The sequence below is a fragment of the Balearica regulorum genome, chromosome 14 (genome assembly GCF_011004875.1).
Source record: "Balearica regulorum gibbericeps isolate bBalReg1 chromosome 14, bBalReg1.pri, whole genome shotgun sequence".
NCBI classification, from domain to species: Eukaryota; Metazoa; Chordata; class Aves; order Gruiformes; family Gruidae; genus Balearica; species Balearica regulorum.
Genome location: NC_046197.1, coordinates 550,788 through 566,469, shown reverse-complemented (window position 1 = coordinate 566,469; position 15,682 = coordinate 550,788). Strand labels below are relative to the sequence as shown.

General features: G+C 48.9%; 1 protein-coding gene across 6 annotated transcripts in view; it reads left to right on the top strand.

Annotated features, from left to right (window-relative positions):
* Nucleotides 1-15,682, top strand: part of PSD2 (pleckstrin and Sec7 domain containing 2) — a 91,321-nt gene that overhangs the window by 73,410 nt on the left and 2,229 nt on the right. For 5 of the 6 annotated variants that reach the window (XM_075766544.1, XM_075766542.1, XM_075766539.1 and 2 more), the window contains 6 exons: nucleotides 549-592; nucleotides 4,111-4,301; nucleotides 5,395-5,465; nucleotides 12,092-12,249; nucleotides 13,292-13,436; nucleotides 14,511-14,654. In XM_075766544.1, the coding sequence (XP_075622659.1) occupies nucleotides 549-592; nucleotides 4,111-4,301; nucleotides 5,395-5,465; nucleotides 12,092-12,249; nucleotides 13,292-13,436; nucleotides 14,511-14,654 (753 nt within the window). Of the gene's footprint in view, nucleotides 1-548; nucleotides 593-4,110; nucleotides 4,302-5,394; nucleotides 5,466-12,091; nucleotides 12,250-13,291; nucleotides 13,437-14,510; nucleotides 14,655-15,682 lie in introns of those variants that run through there. The other variant, XM_075766545.1, reaches the window with a different exon arrangement.

Below are 15,682 nucleotides of genomic sequence, written 5' to 3'. Positions count from 1 at the left end.
CACCCTACCCCACTGCTTAGTATGGTCAGGTCCACCTCCACATTCTGCTTTCCTAGCCCGTTCCTGCTTTTTTCCCAGTGCCTCAGGGAAACCACTGGAATTTTGCACAGGAGGAACTGGAAAAGCTGATCCCTGAGGTCATTCATCCCTCCTCTGCTTCTCAGGGCAATATTCAAGCCTCCACTGTCCCTGTCCCCTAGTCAAGACATTGGAGGTGTCTTGGCATACCCCAGTCTTCTACCATCTTTGTGTAGGCCAGCATTCACTCAGGACTAGGCACAGCACCCAGAATTAGTAAAAAATGTCATATATACCGGCTCCTGAGCAAGGCTGGCTGCCAGACCCCTCTGCTGCTGACATGTCCAGTCCAATACCAGGCATGGCACATAGAAAGGGTCTAACAGGACAGCAGTTGTCCTACTTCTCCAGGGCAGTTCAGCAAGGAAGGTGTCTCTCCAAGAACAAAGACAAGATGTGGAGGAGATGGTCTCCGCAACCCCGACATGTCTTCCATGAGAGACACAGCTAATACCATGTTCTTGTTTCAGACACTATATAACTCAATCAAGAATGAGAAGCTGGAGTGGGCCATGTAAGTATATGTTAAGCATTTGAGAGATAGTGTGTCTTTTGAAGTAGCTGACAGGTCTTGAGTCATGTTTTTAGCCCCAGGAGCTCCCAGAACATTTCCTGCCAAGCCCTTAAGCACTGAAGTCCCTCCTGTAGGCAAGCTGGGTTTATTTATCGCTTAGACACAAAAGCAGACAGGGAGGTTGGTGACAGTCTGTGGACGCAGGGTCCACAGGCATGATCTAAAGGAAGGGAATGCCCTCTTTGTTTACTATAACACCTATAAAATGCTGGTCCCCCTCCAGGTGCTTCAGAGGTCTTTGTACAAGGAGCTCAATACCTGGGGTTATTGTGGTGACTGAGACTTTCCATCTCTTCCACATAGTTTCTTCTGGAAATAGTATCAGAGAATCACTCAGGTGGGAAGGGACCTTGTGAGATCTCCAGTCCAGCTTCCTCCTCAAAGTGTGGTCAACACTGAATTCAGACCAGGATGCTCAGGGCTTTATTCAGTTTAATCCTGAAAACCTCCAAGGACAGAGAACCCACAGCCCCTCTGGGTCCATGAATCCATGCATAATTATTCTGAGAGTGGCATTTTTTTCCTTATCCATTTGAAACCACTGTTGTTTTGACTTATGCCCACTGTCTGTAGTCCTCCTGCCATGCATTGTAGTGAAGAGCCTGGCTTTGTCCCCTGAATAACCTCCTCACACATGGCTGTCATGAGGCCCCCTAAAGCCATCTCTTCTCTAGGTTGAACAAGTCCAGTTCCCTTAGTCACTTCTTACAGTGCAAGTGCTCCAGCCCCCAGGCATCTTGGTGGCCTCTGCTGAACCCTCTCTGCCTTGTTGATGCCCTTCCCTCTATTGAGGACCCAATACTGTTTGCTGTATCAAGACATGATGTAATGAGTGCAGAATAGAGGAGGATGCTCACTTCTCTTAGCCTCCTCACCATGATGCTGTTACACAGCCCAGAATGCTCCTGGCCTCTTTCTGCCAAGACATACTGCTGGCTCCTGTTCATCCTGCTGTGCACCAGGAGCCCCAGAGCCTTTTCTGCAAAGCTGCTCCCCAGCCAGTCAGCCTGGCCAGCCTTCTGCAGGACCACTCCACCCCAGGGCAGTACTGGGGTGCGGCATTTAGTGAGGCTTCTGGCCCTTTAAGTGGTTGCCCTGTACCTCTCATTTTTATGTCATCCACAAACTTGATGAGGTGCACTCTGTCTCCTCCTCCAGATCATCATTTGTTACCCTGACACAAGTCTGGGAACAGCTGCGTGGTGGCTTCCATGACAAGTTCATGCATCACCTTCCTCAGCCCTTCCCCTGCTCTGCTACCCACCCCCTGCCCAGAGCACTGGCCAGGACCCTCAGCAAGGGGTGCACGGTGCTCCCCAGCCCCAACACCCCCCACTGCTGCCATGGGGAAGCCTATGACAGACCTGGGGCCTTAAGCTAACACAGTGGACTCCTCTCCTCTCCTCTCCTCGTTCTTAACCTCAGACCTGTCTTGTCTCCAGAGGGTCGCGGGACTGAGCAGGACTTTCTGGGCCATTAGCCCCATCACCTGCCCCTCTCCTCATATTGTCCTGGCCAGAAAAGTGTCTTGACATTGTCTGATCCTACCTTCCTCCTCAACTACCTGGGGAAACTGCAGAGCAGGAACCTCCATTGCCAGCCATACCCCTTGATGGTAGCAGTGCTCGCTGTGGGCTGGTGTCTCCTTCGGTGGTCCAGGAAGGGCAGTGGTTTCTTAGTGAGTCGTGTAGCATCAATTTCACTTTAAAAATAATCATCTTGTGTGGTGTCTGTATGAGAGGAAAGCAGCAATGCCATCTCTGCAGCAGAGACCGTGTCGGTGGGTGGACGTAGTCACGAGAGGGAGCTCTGTAGCTCCGCAGAAGGTGCCGGCGGGACGGTTTATGTAAGAGGAGTTTAGCAGAAGTGCATCTGCCAGCTGGATGCAGGCAGTGGTTGCACGCCTGCCAGCACACATCCCAGCAATGTCGGCCCCCCAAAGTCCGGCTGCAGTGGTGCAGTTCCAGTCAGCAGCATCTGGCCCCCCTCCTGCCCTCCTCCACACACTCTGCTTGTATCCTTGCACCCCCTCATTCAGCCCACACCAGCCTGGGACCTGCCTTGCTGCAGGGTGTCCTGCTTGGTTGCAGATGGAGAGGCTGCAACATGAGAGACCTCTCAGCTCCTCTGCTATGGGACGGATGCTGCCTGACATGAGGTACCTGGTTTTCTTTCAGAGACATGGAACTGAGTCGTAACCTTGCACAGCCAGGACCCTCTTCTCCCTGCTTGCCTCTGCCTTCTGTCCTTGTCCATCCCAGGGAATGAAATGCCCTTGCTCAGAAAGCCCAACCGGACAGGCAGGTATATGGCCATCACCCCAGCAGCAAGCAGGATCTCAGAGGGGTCCCTCTGGTGCAGCTTGGAGAACTGAGCCCCATGAACTGCCCACCCAGGTGTAGCGTCTGGGCTCTGCCTAAGCCCCAGGACTCCTGTGGGTGCTGAGAGCTGAGAAATCATCCTTCTCTTCCAAGAGGTGTCTGATGCTTTGGCCATCTACTTGCTGCATGTGGGGAAGTGTGGTATTTTACTGCTCACATCCCAGCTAGTGGATTCATTGCTAGGTCACTCCTCAGCTGAGGTCTGGTCCCAATCTAATCTGCAACCTAAGGTGACCACTCGTACCATTTAGACATTGACATGTATCACACAGGGCAGAAATTCCCTGTTTGCTCTCTCTCCTTAATGTCCCAAGGACACTGGGAAATATCACTTTCCATACAAGTTCTAGTTTCTCTGCGCCAGAGTACGTTTTACTCCAAACAGGAATAGGCAGGCTTGGTGGAGTCAGTGGCCACTTCCTGAAGCTGCTAAGTCCTTGCTGTCCAAGGTCCAGCACCAGGAGATCTGAGAGGAAATGCAGTTTTTATGGAAATCACCAGCATTTCTTGCTCTCTGCTGGCCCACCCTGAGGACACGAATGGGGGGCTGACATATAACCTGTTCCAGGGTTTGTGGTTTTTTGATCAAGTGGCCCATCTCCCTAATGTCTGTGGAACTTTTGTTCCTCAGATATGCTCAAGACATTCCTCAAGCTCTTTCAGTATCTAGGAGGCCCCAGGGGCTACCTCTCAGAGGATGAGAAACGCCAGTGATACCTGGTCTTCAGCAAAAGACCTCCTTAAGCTCCAATTTTAGGGCACAGAAATGGAGACTACCCCTGTGAAATGCTTGTAGTTTCCTGGTGTTCAGACAAGTGCCCATTACCTTATCTGGTTTGAGTAACCTCACAGTGGGACCACTGGGACAGTTACCTGCCACCCATGCTCCTCCCAGCTATGTCCAGATGACCACCATTGGCACACTGCGTGTTACAGTCCCTGCATCTCCTTTCATTTTCTTTCTCTGATTAGTCTTGTAATAAAAAACTCCCTTTAAACCCAAAGCAGATGATAGGGCACACTGTGACCCAACCCACATGTCCTCCACTCAATCTCTTCTCTAACTTTGTTTCCAAGCGATGAGGACGAGTTGAGGAAATCACTCTCGGAGCTGGTAGATGACAAATTTGGAGCCAGTGCGAAGAAAGTGACAAGGATTGTTGACAGCAGCAACCCCTTCCTGGACATCCCCCAAGCGCTGAACGCAATCACCTACAAGCACGGTGTCCTCACGCGTAAAACCCATGCAGACATGGATGGGAAGAGAAGTACGTGTTAACGGGACAGGAGGAGATGTGCCCCAGGCAGTACCAGAGCCTTGCCCTAGCCTTCTCCCTGGCTCTCCCGCTGAAGGCGTTTCCTCACTGCATCCCAGGGGACACAAGAGCGATCCCCAGATCCATGTGTAGAGGCATTTGTAGACATGAATGTTTTCAGAAGGCTTCAGTCTTCCCTTCTCACTGCCAAGGAACCTAACAGTGCCTGTCCCATACAGATAGACCTGATCTTCCATCCTGTTCATGGGCATAGTCCTGAACCCCACACTCTGAGCGATGGGGTGAGGCTGGTTCCACAACAGTTGTCCACCCCAGCCCTGACCTTGGGGACAATCATAGCTCTGCTGTCAGCACATGAGATTACAGGAAAGGTAAAGGAAAATATATTTGGGAACTGTTAATGAACAGAGATTAATGAAACCTTGGATAACCCCTTTTGCTAGTTGATATGATTGGCCCAATCACTGCAGCTGATTAAAAGTCTTGAGTAGAGATTACCACCAAAGGCCTCCCTTGCTTCCAGCACTTTCTTAATAGCCCATGACCGGAAGATCAGTTGTCTTGTGGTGATGTAGATGGCTCCCCGCACCTCCTGCCCCTCTCCAGCTTCCAGCAAGCTCTCAAGCTCTCTATCCCCAAGTCCATCAAGATGGCTGGTGGTAATGCTCCCTCCTCTGTGGAACAGAAGCTGCCTTATCCAGGGTATGTCTGTGGCTATGCCTAACTCATCTGAAGCAGAGGACCTAAGGGAATGTCTCTGCTCCTCAAGCATTTAGTCCAAGGAAGTTGAACCTGGGTTTGTAGGAGCAGAGAGCATGTGTCCACTGGTACACGTATACCAGCTCATCTATGGTTTTGACCTGCTTGTGTTCCTGCTGGGAGGCTGCATCTCCCAGCCCGTGTCTCAAACACATGTCCCTGCAGAGAAGCCACTCATAAGCAATAGCTTGGAGGTGTATGAGGTCTGGGCAACAGTGCATGCCTGTGGTGGGTCAGCAGAAGGGTTAGTTTTGCCAGAAATGTGAAGGTCAAGCAGCAGTGGCAGAAGCAGACATGTATAATTAAATGTTCTTCCTTTTTTTAGCTCCCAGAGGAAGAAGAGGTTGGAAGAAATTTTATGCTGTGCTTAAAGGGACCGTCCTTTATTTACAAAAGGTAACTGTGGTGGACTATCCCATTTGCTGTTTCATGCTGTCTCCAAAGCAGTCATGCTGTCCTAAGCAGACCCATAGATGCAAGTAGAGGTGAAACCATATCCTAATGCATACATGGATATCTACAGAGCTCTTCCAGAGACCAGTATACAGAACTGGAGGATGCCATCGTCTTTGGTGGTGATGTTCATGGTAAGGGCACTATTCACAGCCTCAGAAGAGGGCCATACAGGAAGAACTATGAAAGAGGGAACATTGAGGCAAGATTTCTGCAGAAGTGTCCTAGCAAGTAGGAGCTGTCGGGAGGATGAATGAACTGATAATATGGAATAGGTGAAATAGGATGTTGGTGAGACATGCAATAGGAAGCTGAAGAGGCGGAGCATCAGACCAGTCTTATCCTGCCTATTGTTTTATTTGCTGCATAGATCTGATTATAAGCAGCTTCACTGAGTCTGGTATGGACCATGCTTAAAGTTTCTCTTCTCCTTCAGGACCTTGCTGAGGTGGGTCCTTCCACGGGTTGCCAAGTGACGCTTTCTGCCTCTCTTCATCTCTGTTTGTTCTGCAGCCACCTCTAGTCAACACTAGTATAGATCCCAGGTCCTCATGGGAGACAAAGTCACCATGGAAGAGCTTCCCTGCATGCTATAGCATTCAGCTCTTTGCCTTTCAAGACACTTGGATGCTGGGAGGATTTCCATGAATAGTCTTTTCTGTGGGAAAATCCAAGGAGCCTGGATAGGGGCTCACTTGAATGTTGGTGTGAGCCAGCCAGGGATGCCAAATGTCTGTTCATCATGCAACAGCATAACCCACTGAACTAGGTCTGAACTACCTTAGTAGCACGCGCTGTGCAGTAACCCATTGAACTCACCTTGCTGGAACAGCACTCCCTGTGGGTAGATGTTCCTGTGTATTGCAGTATTATCTCCAAAGCAATGACAGTAAACAAACATTGTATTATATAAGAAAGGCAGAAAGATCCTCAGGGCAGCACGGAATTATGACTCAGATCTCGTAGCACACCCCAATAACTCTCGTGTTTTGCCAGATCCTATGGCACATGTCACAAAGCCAACAGAAATCTGGCAGCAGCTGATCATAATTCACAGTATGGGTTGCCCTTAGCCAAGTGGTATTTTTACAGCCTTGCCACTCGCTCCTGCAGCTGAGGGAAGCTGCAGCATACAGGAGAGCCCAGATCTTCTCCAGCCCTCCAAGTGTGGCATTCTTCAAGTCAGTGGTACTCTTCTTACATCTCAGTCTCTTGTCTTGTTACAGTTCTCCACATGGAGTCCACCAAAGAGGTCCTCACGCTGACCATGGGTGATGCATGAGGATTTAACTTGTACAGAGCTACCAGCAACATTTAATTTTATAACAGCATTTCTATGGGGAAAAAATGCAATTTCATCAAAATCACAGGAACCTTTTGGATCTAAATTAATTTTTCACCAAGGACTTCTAGGGCTTGTCTCATCTGGGGATGACTCTGTTGAAGGGGTATATATTTGGAATGAAATACACTTTCAGGACAGAATTTTCTTCCCATGCTAGACCAAAATTGAATTTACTGAATATTTTCTGGACTGCTTGGACAGCACTAGAAGGAGCCATGAAGCCAACATTGAGTGTCATTGCTGCTGATGGGGCAGAGGAGTTGGGTTTTCTTTGCTGTACAAGGCTAGCAGCAATAACCATCCAGACTGTTATACTAACATAGTTCATTATGTTAGTGATAGGTGTTTAGAATTTAAAAAGAGATGAGGGTGAGATTGACGTGGCAGTTGTTAGAAGACCAATGTGCTTCTCTAGATGACCTTCAGGAGCAAATGGTTAAGAGACTGAGGGTTTTCTTTATGGACAAGTACTCAAGAAGCAAAACATCTAAGTTTTGGATAGATTATGAAATTGTCTGATAAAAAACAGCCATGACTGATGTGTAATTAGCAGGAGGGACCGGAATTGCCAAAGGTGCCCCAAGGAAGTAGCACTTGGAACAACAACAAAAATTAACCTGAGGAACGTGTGGGCAAAGGATTTGGGCAAAGAGGGGTTTCTTAGTCATGAGCTGCTGCCAGACTGTGTATGGTCCTCTTCAGAGGATTCCTTTGGCTGGGCTTGGCTGTAGACAGTGTCTGTCATGCTTGCAAAGACAGGACAGGAGTATGAAACCATAAAGACAAAGTCCTTGCCCTGCCATTTCCAAACATTCCCAGCACCACAACAGAGAGTGGATAAACATCCACCTGCCCTGTTGATTCTTAGTGCAATTTCTTGCCTATGGGGTGGTTTGCAGAACAAGAGAGTTGTGCAATACAGGAAGGAAACAATGTGCCAGCCTCCCAGGCTCTCAGCAGAAGATGCCTGCAGATAAACATAAGGTAGAACCTGGCTTGAGCACAAATCACTGGGAAAAGATTTTCTGATGTGAAGATAGAGGAGAAAGTACGGGCTTCCAGACCCACCTGACACCATGGAGCACAGGTTCAGCCTCTTCCAGTTTTTCACTCAGACCAAACAAAGGATCTAGACTTTAATAGGAAATTCTCATAAGTTTTAACAGGAAACTCTATTCAATTTGGGTTTGGGGAGCAACTTGAGTAGAAATAAGAGACAGAGAGGGAGAGGGGGGAAGGAGATAGATGTATAGAAAGGAGGAATGGCCAGATACAAAGATAAGTGGACATAACATCATAGGCAGAAGAGTGGGTGGGTGGGTGGACAGGCAGAAGTCAGTCTGTCAGAAGCAATTCAGGCAGCAGCCATAAACCTGCAATGTAGAGATGTCACATGTCATTGACTCGCCAGTGTTAATTGCTGGATTAGCGTGTTCTAGCATAGTCTGCTGAAGCAATTGCTTGATCCCCTAAAGGGATGCAGCACCGTCTTGAGGAAGAAATGCAAGCTTGGGAGCAGGGCGCAGCTCTCCTGCGCTCTAATCTGCACCGGGCACTGACTCACTCCATGGCCTTTGGCAACTTACTTCACCTCTGTGAAATAGGGATAATAACCCTTAATCACCACACATAGAGGGGTGTTGAGAGGAATGATGGAGAGCTATAAAGCATGAGATGATTTATATGGAAGTACTGGAAAGGGTGCAGGTCTTCCTGCAGGGTCTGCCCTTGCAGCCCTCGACCATGAAGGAGTTCCCAGCGCAGCCCTGAGCCACAGATGCTGTCCCATGCAGGCAGGCCCTTGCCATGGTAGTACTACTTGGAGCATCAAGTTCATGACCAGACTGAAAAGGGCACAGTGGTTAGTTTTCCTAATTAAATGGTTTATTTAGGCTGATAGATGTGAGCTGAAGAAAAGGAAAAAGAGGAAAACTCACTCACATGAGAAGTCTCTGTAGCTCCATGTCCATATTCACGTCACTGCTCAGGGCTGGTGCTGAGTCCAGAGGAGAGGGCAGCAGGACCAACACACTGGGCTCTCTCACCCCATCCAGGTGCCCTGTGAAGGCAGGCACAGGAGGTGATAGATGCTTTTTCTTGACAAAACACACTTTGCGCTGGGGAGGTCGTATTGGTTGTGGATCTCCCATCACCCGCTTGCAGGGGTGGGCAGTAGTGGAGAGATGGCATCAGAAGAGTGAACCAAAGACACCATGGAGCACTGCCATGGCAGAAACTAAGCCCAGGCAAAGGGGTGCACGTTCAAGCAGAGCCTTTGTGCAGGCAGGAGAGGCACATGAACCAGGAGTCTCTCTACACCATCAACAAAAAGCTGAAAGTGAATAAAATTAATTTAGAGGGGTTCTGAAACAAAGAGTCCACCCCTGGGCTCAATTCCTGCAGAAGATATCCCCAAAACAGACCCTGAAAATTGCTGACCCCCACCATCCTACACTTGGAGAAGCAAGGGGAAAATAAACATGTCACCATTCAAGGGCTGGGGGCTAAGGGTAACTGGAATGGTGTGGCACAGCATACCTTTCCCATTTCCCAGGGAAAAGTACCAGTGTGAACAGTGTGGGACACATAGGACAAAAATTCAACAGCCCTGTGATACCAAATTAATCCCTTTGCCAGGAAATATAAGGCAGGATAACACCATGAAAAAGATGAGAGTGAGGTTAGTGGTGCTATCATGTGGACAAAACATTGTCTGAAGTTCCTCCAAATATGATACTGCTCAGGTTTCTTTGATATTTAAACCAAAATCCCTTTACTGAAAGTGTCTGTGTTACTATTATGTTTCTGGACACTTCTCTTCCTCAGCAGCAGTTTATGTACATACTTAAATTTACATCAAAGCTCAGAAAGGGAGTGAGGCAAAATGCAGAGAAGCTGCTGGAGGCTTTGGAGCAGAGCTGACATGCTTTTCTGAAGGGCAATGGGATTATTCTGCAGAGGGAGGCTACGTGATGTAGCCTACACCGTCGTGTAAGTGCTGGGCAGTGACGGCTCCAGTGATTCAACCTCCAGCTGATTTACTGGGCCCCGTGGTAGAAAAAGAAGATTTGACTTTTCCTTACACCTACATTGATGCCTGTGAGCCTGAAATCAGTAGAGGCAATACGCGATGATACCATTTGAGGTGTAGATCTGCATTAGTCAAACTGATTTGCAGCCGTGGCAGTTTCTCCTTGTCACATTCCATTAAGCCTAGCTATTTGCACTGTATTTTCAGAAAGCTTATCTTGAAATACGAGATCATGGGCATCACAGTCAGATTTATTCAGATCCAAAGATCTTCAGCCTTGGCAAAACATCCAGAATTGGAAGTCTCTCTACAATATACGAGGCCTGAGCAGCAATGTCTTCCTCAAGCAACTATTTCTCTCCAAGTGGGGTAATATATTAGGTCCTCATAAGGCAAAGCATTTGTTTTTTCTTTGTTAAATGGCTAATAGCCCATTCCTCTGGCTACTGAAATCCCCACTGTGGAAAGGTCATCTATACGGCCCCACAACGCAGCCTGTTGAATGTCACCCTGAATGCAGGGTGCCTGCAGCACCCACCCCTTCCTCTGCTGGAAAGCCAGGGCTTTTCTTTGGGCTTCACCCTTAAGAAGACAGTTGCATGAGCCAGGAGCCCGTGCCAGACATTTCTTGGCTCTGGGCCCCGTGGCATTTCTTTGCACAAGGCCAAGTATCGTGTGCTGATGAACACAGTATGGCAACCACTCTCCTGGATGGGATGATTGTTTCAAAAAAGGAGGGAAGAAAAGTCTTCAGAAGTTTATTTCCCATCAGGAGCAAGGGTCTGGGTGAGCCACATCCATGGGCGGAGGAGTGCTTGTCCCTGGTGCTCTGAAGAGCAAAAGAGGGGACATATCTCTGACCCTACACCAGAGAACAGCCTTACTGACGAGGGTTAGCAACCAGGAGACTGTAAAATATCTTTTCCCTGAACGACTGGATTTGTACCAAGACACAGGGAAAAAAACATGTTTTTGCAAATCTGCAGAACAGACCAAGCTGTAGCTTGAAACCTAAGGAAGAGCTGGGACACACAGACCACCACCATTGGACAGAGCCACCCCTGTGCTGACAACCAAGCAGAGTCAAGGGAAACAGAACATTAGAGTGAATTAGTCCTGTAGGTTTGCACTGTAATCAGCAGGGCAAGGCAGGCCCTTCCAGGGACACCCTGGCCTAACATGACCTCTAACATGATCGAGGGTGGTGGGGTAGTGGTTCGTTTTATCCAGGGACAGGTTTTCTTACATCCACTTATCCATGTGTGCGTATCCATCCATCTGTCCATCCTTCCACCCCACTGCCCAGCGGGACCAGCTGTTGAGCTGGCAAGGGTGCAGAGTGGGAGGGAGGGTATCGCTTTAAGTGGCCGGGAGCACAGTCACTGGGAAAGCAAAGGGTAAACACAGGATTGATTGAACTCCTTTTTTTCCTAAAAAGTGCTGTGCCAAGATCATCCTTTCAGAATCCCATGTTTGGTATTTTCTGCCTACATAGACAGTTATTACTACACTGCCTACTTGAGTAAGAGTGTCCTTTGCTGGAGAAGGTAAAGCAGGAATACAGGGAATTATGCTGTGATTTGCAAGTGCCAGTCTAATGAATTATGTGAGAGACCATGCCAAAAGGCCACACATACTACAGAGAAACCAAGCATGGCTCAGGTGGGCCGTGCTCAGCCTGGCAGCTGCCCATCAAGCCCCACGCGAATATGGAGGTGGCTGGCTGCAGGAATGCTGCTGTTCCAGGGCTGCCTGAGATGGTGCAAACCCGAGCCCAGGTCCTCCGCCACACAAAGCTGCAGCACCACGGCAGGCGCTCGCTGGAACTTGCCAACGACCGGGAGTTGCACCCCAGCTTGAGCTCTGTACTCTGGGTGATGCTCTGCAGAAACCTGGCCCTGTCTTGTGCCTTCCCCCAAAGCCTCAGGCGTGTGCCGTGTTAGAGATAACTATTGATAATTGCGTTTATTTAACTTTCATCTCCTTCTTCACATCTTCCCACTGAACTTAATGATGGAAGAAGTTGCCAGATGTTAATTATTATCATTATCAGCTCCTAGCATTTACTGTACAAAGCAATGCTTTTCCTGGTCTAGGCACTCTGTGATTATAGCGCAGAGAGAAAGGCAGGTTCATTAAAGTAGCCCACAAATGTTAGTGTTGTCATTATCCAATTAACGTTCCTCTTCACAGGATGAATATAAACCTGACAAAGACCTCTCTGAAGTGGATCTGAAAAATGCCATCCGTGTGCACCACGCCTTAGCCACGAAAGCCTCTGACTACAGCAAGAAGTCCAACGTGCTCAAGCTGAAGACAGCTGACTGGAGAGTCTTCCTTTTCCAGGCCCCGTAAGTACCAGTTCTTCCCGCGGAGCTGGATGGGCAGCCTGACCTCCAGCCCTCCGACCTGGCCAGATCAACACATGCATTCAGGGACAAGCCTGGGGGGCAGGAAGGTGCTGAGCAGGAGGGCTGAGCAAAGGACTTGGTCATGGGGTCACGGTTTCTGTCACTTTGGTAGCTGTGTGTCAGCCCTGGAGGTCCTTTCTCATCTGTCACCAAGGTGGGCTGAGCAGGACAGGCTGGGGTGTAAAGGGCTGAGTAAAGGGCTCCCCTTACTAACTTCTATTGTTGGTCTGTCGAAGGGAGAAAAATCTATACAGGGCATTGAACTAAGGAGTTGATGGTTCCCCTCGTCAGCTTTTGATGGGGAAACTGTCTAAAGCTCATTAAAGAAGTGCCCCCAGCCAGGCTATATATTCTTTCTTCCTTAATCCATTGCAGAGGAAAGTTGCTCTGCTAATGAGTGTCAAGTGTGATTGAGTCATCTTCTATCTGATGTTTCTCTTGTTTCCTGCTGAGGTGACATTGTCTCTAAGTTAGACTGGGGTGCTAAAGTCAAGTAAAGCTTGACATCTGAATTGGTGCAGTGAAAACCCACTTGAAGGCTGGGGGGAGCAGTGCCTGAAGTGATCTGATGAGGGACCCTGGGCAGTGTCCCACAAATGACACAAATGAGGGGTCCACCCTGCTCCGTGGGACCTCTGTTTTGTGGCTCCCATGCTCCAAAAAGCAGGACATCCTTGGCCCTTGCCACCATGCTCCCTCTCCCCAGCTCCTCAGGGAGTGCAACCAGAGCAGATGAGGAAGGCAGGAGGGCCAGGGCTTCAAGAGGCAGACGTCAGCCATGAAATCATTAGGGCACTGTAGAGGAGCCAATTAGCCACTGTTTTCCTCTGTTCACAACCCAGGGTGGCACAGAAATGGCTTCAAAGCCAGGCCACCAGTGGCCCTGCTGAGAGCGAGTGGCTCCAGACCTGTTGTGAGCTGGCTGGTCCTGGGTCAGGAGCATTTACAGACACCCCCACTCTTCTCCCCTCCTCCATAACAGAAGTAAGGAAGAAATGCTATCCTGGATCCTGCGAATCAACCTTGTTGCTGCCATTTTCTCCGCCCCCGCCTTCCCAGCTGCAATCTGCTCCATGAAGAAGTTCTGCCGCCCGCTCCTGCCTTCATCCATGACCAAGCTGTGCCAGGTAACGTGTGAGAGAGGGGGCGATGGAGGGGTGCCTGGCGCTCAGCCAGCCCTTCAGCATGCAGCTCGGGCTGAGCCCCTCTGCAGCTTCCCAGCTCCTGCCTGGTAGACACGTTCAGGTGCTCAGGGCAGCGGAGTGGGCAACTTGGACAGACAGTGGCAAATCCCAGTGTCTGGCCAGTGCTTCCTTGCCACTGGCTGTAAAGCAACCCTATGCACACAACACCTGCCTGTATGGCCGTTGATTCGGGCTTGTTAATAGCTCTGTACCCATCATATCCCAGTACCTTTCTGTTGCCAAAGTTGAAACAGCTGTTTCTACTGAGCCCAACAGCTGGCTACAGCCCTGGTTTATTTTATAACATGGCACTCAGAAGCACCCTGTTGTTTCTCAAGCCAAAAAGCCACAGATGAAGGGGGACTCTGAGTCCCACTCAGTGGGAAAGTTATTCTGGAAGCAAGCTGGCACGGTGCGCCAGACCATGGCTGCCTAAGGGTCAGTTAACCAAGAGCAAAGGGCAGCTGCCATCCAAAGAGTAGCTTTTGTTTGCACTGTCCAGGGAAAGCCCAACATGCCTTAGCACCTCTAAAAAGTAGGGACACACTGCCACTGGCTCCCAGCAAAAGGGACGGCAGCCTGAAATGTCAGGGCAGAGGATACAGCTCCTATCTGCTGAACCAGATGTGGCCAGATGTCACCTTTCTCAGAGCCCAGATGGGGTGGGTACTTTATCTCAAAAAAAAAAAAGAGCAGCATGAGCAGCTCTTGGGGCACTGCTCATTCTGCCTGGCTGTTAAAGGATGCAGAGCATTTCTTGGTTTTGATGCTAAAGAAGCCCAGCTGCCAGAGAAATCCATTCTTGGCACTCGCAATACATGAGTTTTAATCTTACTCAAATACCTGTGTTTCAGCTGCTCCTTATCAGATGAATTTGCAAATGTACTGCACACCTTTGGCTCTAGCACAGTAGCTAAGCTCACCTCCTTGCAGACTCAGATCCCATATCAACAGGCAGGCGGTTCACTTGGTTGTTGCACTCCTACATTTTAATACCTGACACGCTTCTCTCGGCAGGAAGAACAGCTGAGGTCTCATGAAAATAAAATGAAGCAGATTGCAGACGAATTAGCAGAGCATAAATTACATCCTGTAGAGAAGAGCCTCAAGTCAAAAGAGGCTGAGGAATACAGACTCAAAGAACATTACCTAATATTTGAGGTAAAGGAACTTTCATCTTTTCTGTGATAAATGATAACTTGGCTGATTGAGGAGAACTAAAACTCCAGAGTGGATGCTGTGAGCCTGGGAGCGTGAAAGGAGAGAGAAGGACGAGGGCCCACAAGCTGGATGGGTGTCTTGGGGCAGCAGCAAGTCCTGCTGTTTTGCACTGAAGCTAAAAAAAGAAATAACAGACATTTCCTCCCCTCTGTGATTTCTAACCAGAGGAGGGGAAAACTGACAAGAGAAATAAAATCTTCCTTTACTGTGCCGGAACTTGACATTTCCTCAGGTCCCAAGTAAGAAAGTGGTTCAGTTCTCTGTGTGCATCAGTCTTTTTCAGCAACATTAATAAAAAGCTGAAGGAATCCCTGGGAGAATTAATCTTGTTTTGCTGCAACAGTTTCTGTAAATAAAGGCAAAACCAGCACTACAGCTGATTACAGACTCTTTGAGGATGCATGTAGCTAAGTTTAAACTCTCCACAAAGTCTAAGAAGCATTTAATTGTGGCAGAAATGGGTTATTTTGTTCCAGTGAGAGTTGAGCAGAAGGTGTGATTCCTGCCACATAGGTGTCAGTGGGAAGGGACTGCTGGAGGTCTCTAGTCCTGCTTCCAGCAGGAGCTTGGATTATTCCCAGTATTAGCCCAGGCTGAGTGTGTCATTTTGTGGCCAAGTCTCAGAAATCTCCAAGGATGGAAATGTGCCTACCTCCCACATACCAGGGCTGCACCAACCTCTTGTGTAACGCCCAGCCTGACTCTCCAAAGCCACAGTTTCTGGCTGCTGGTTCCCTTGTCTTTGTACCAACCCTTCAAATAGTTGCTTGCTGCTGCCTTCTGTTTTCCAGGCATCTTGTTTTGGATGCCTGCAGAGAAGTCTCCATCTGAGCATTTTCTCTAGGCTGCCTTTTCAGTCTGCAAGAAGTTGGCACTTCCAAAGCATAATTTATCTCATCTGTCTTATGAGATGTGCTCTAGAAATGCTTGTTTCTCTGTGTTGACAAAGAAGCGAGTATAGGCTGCCT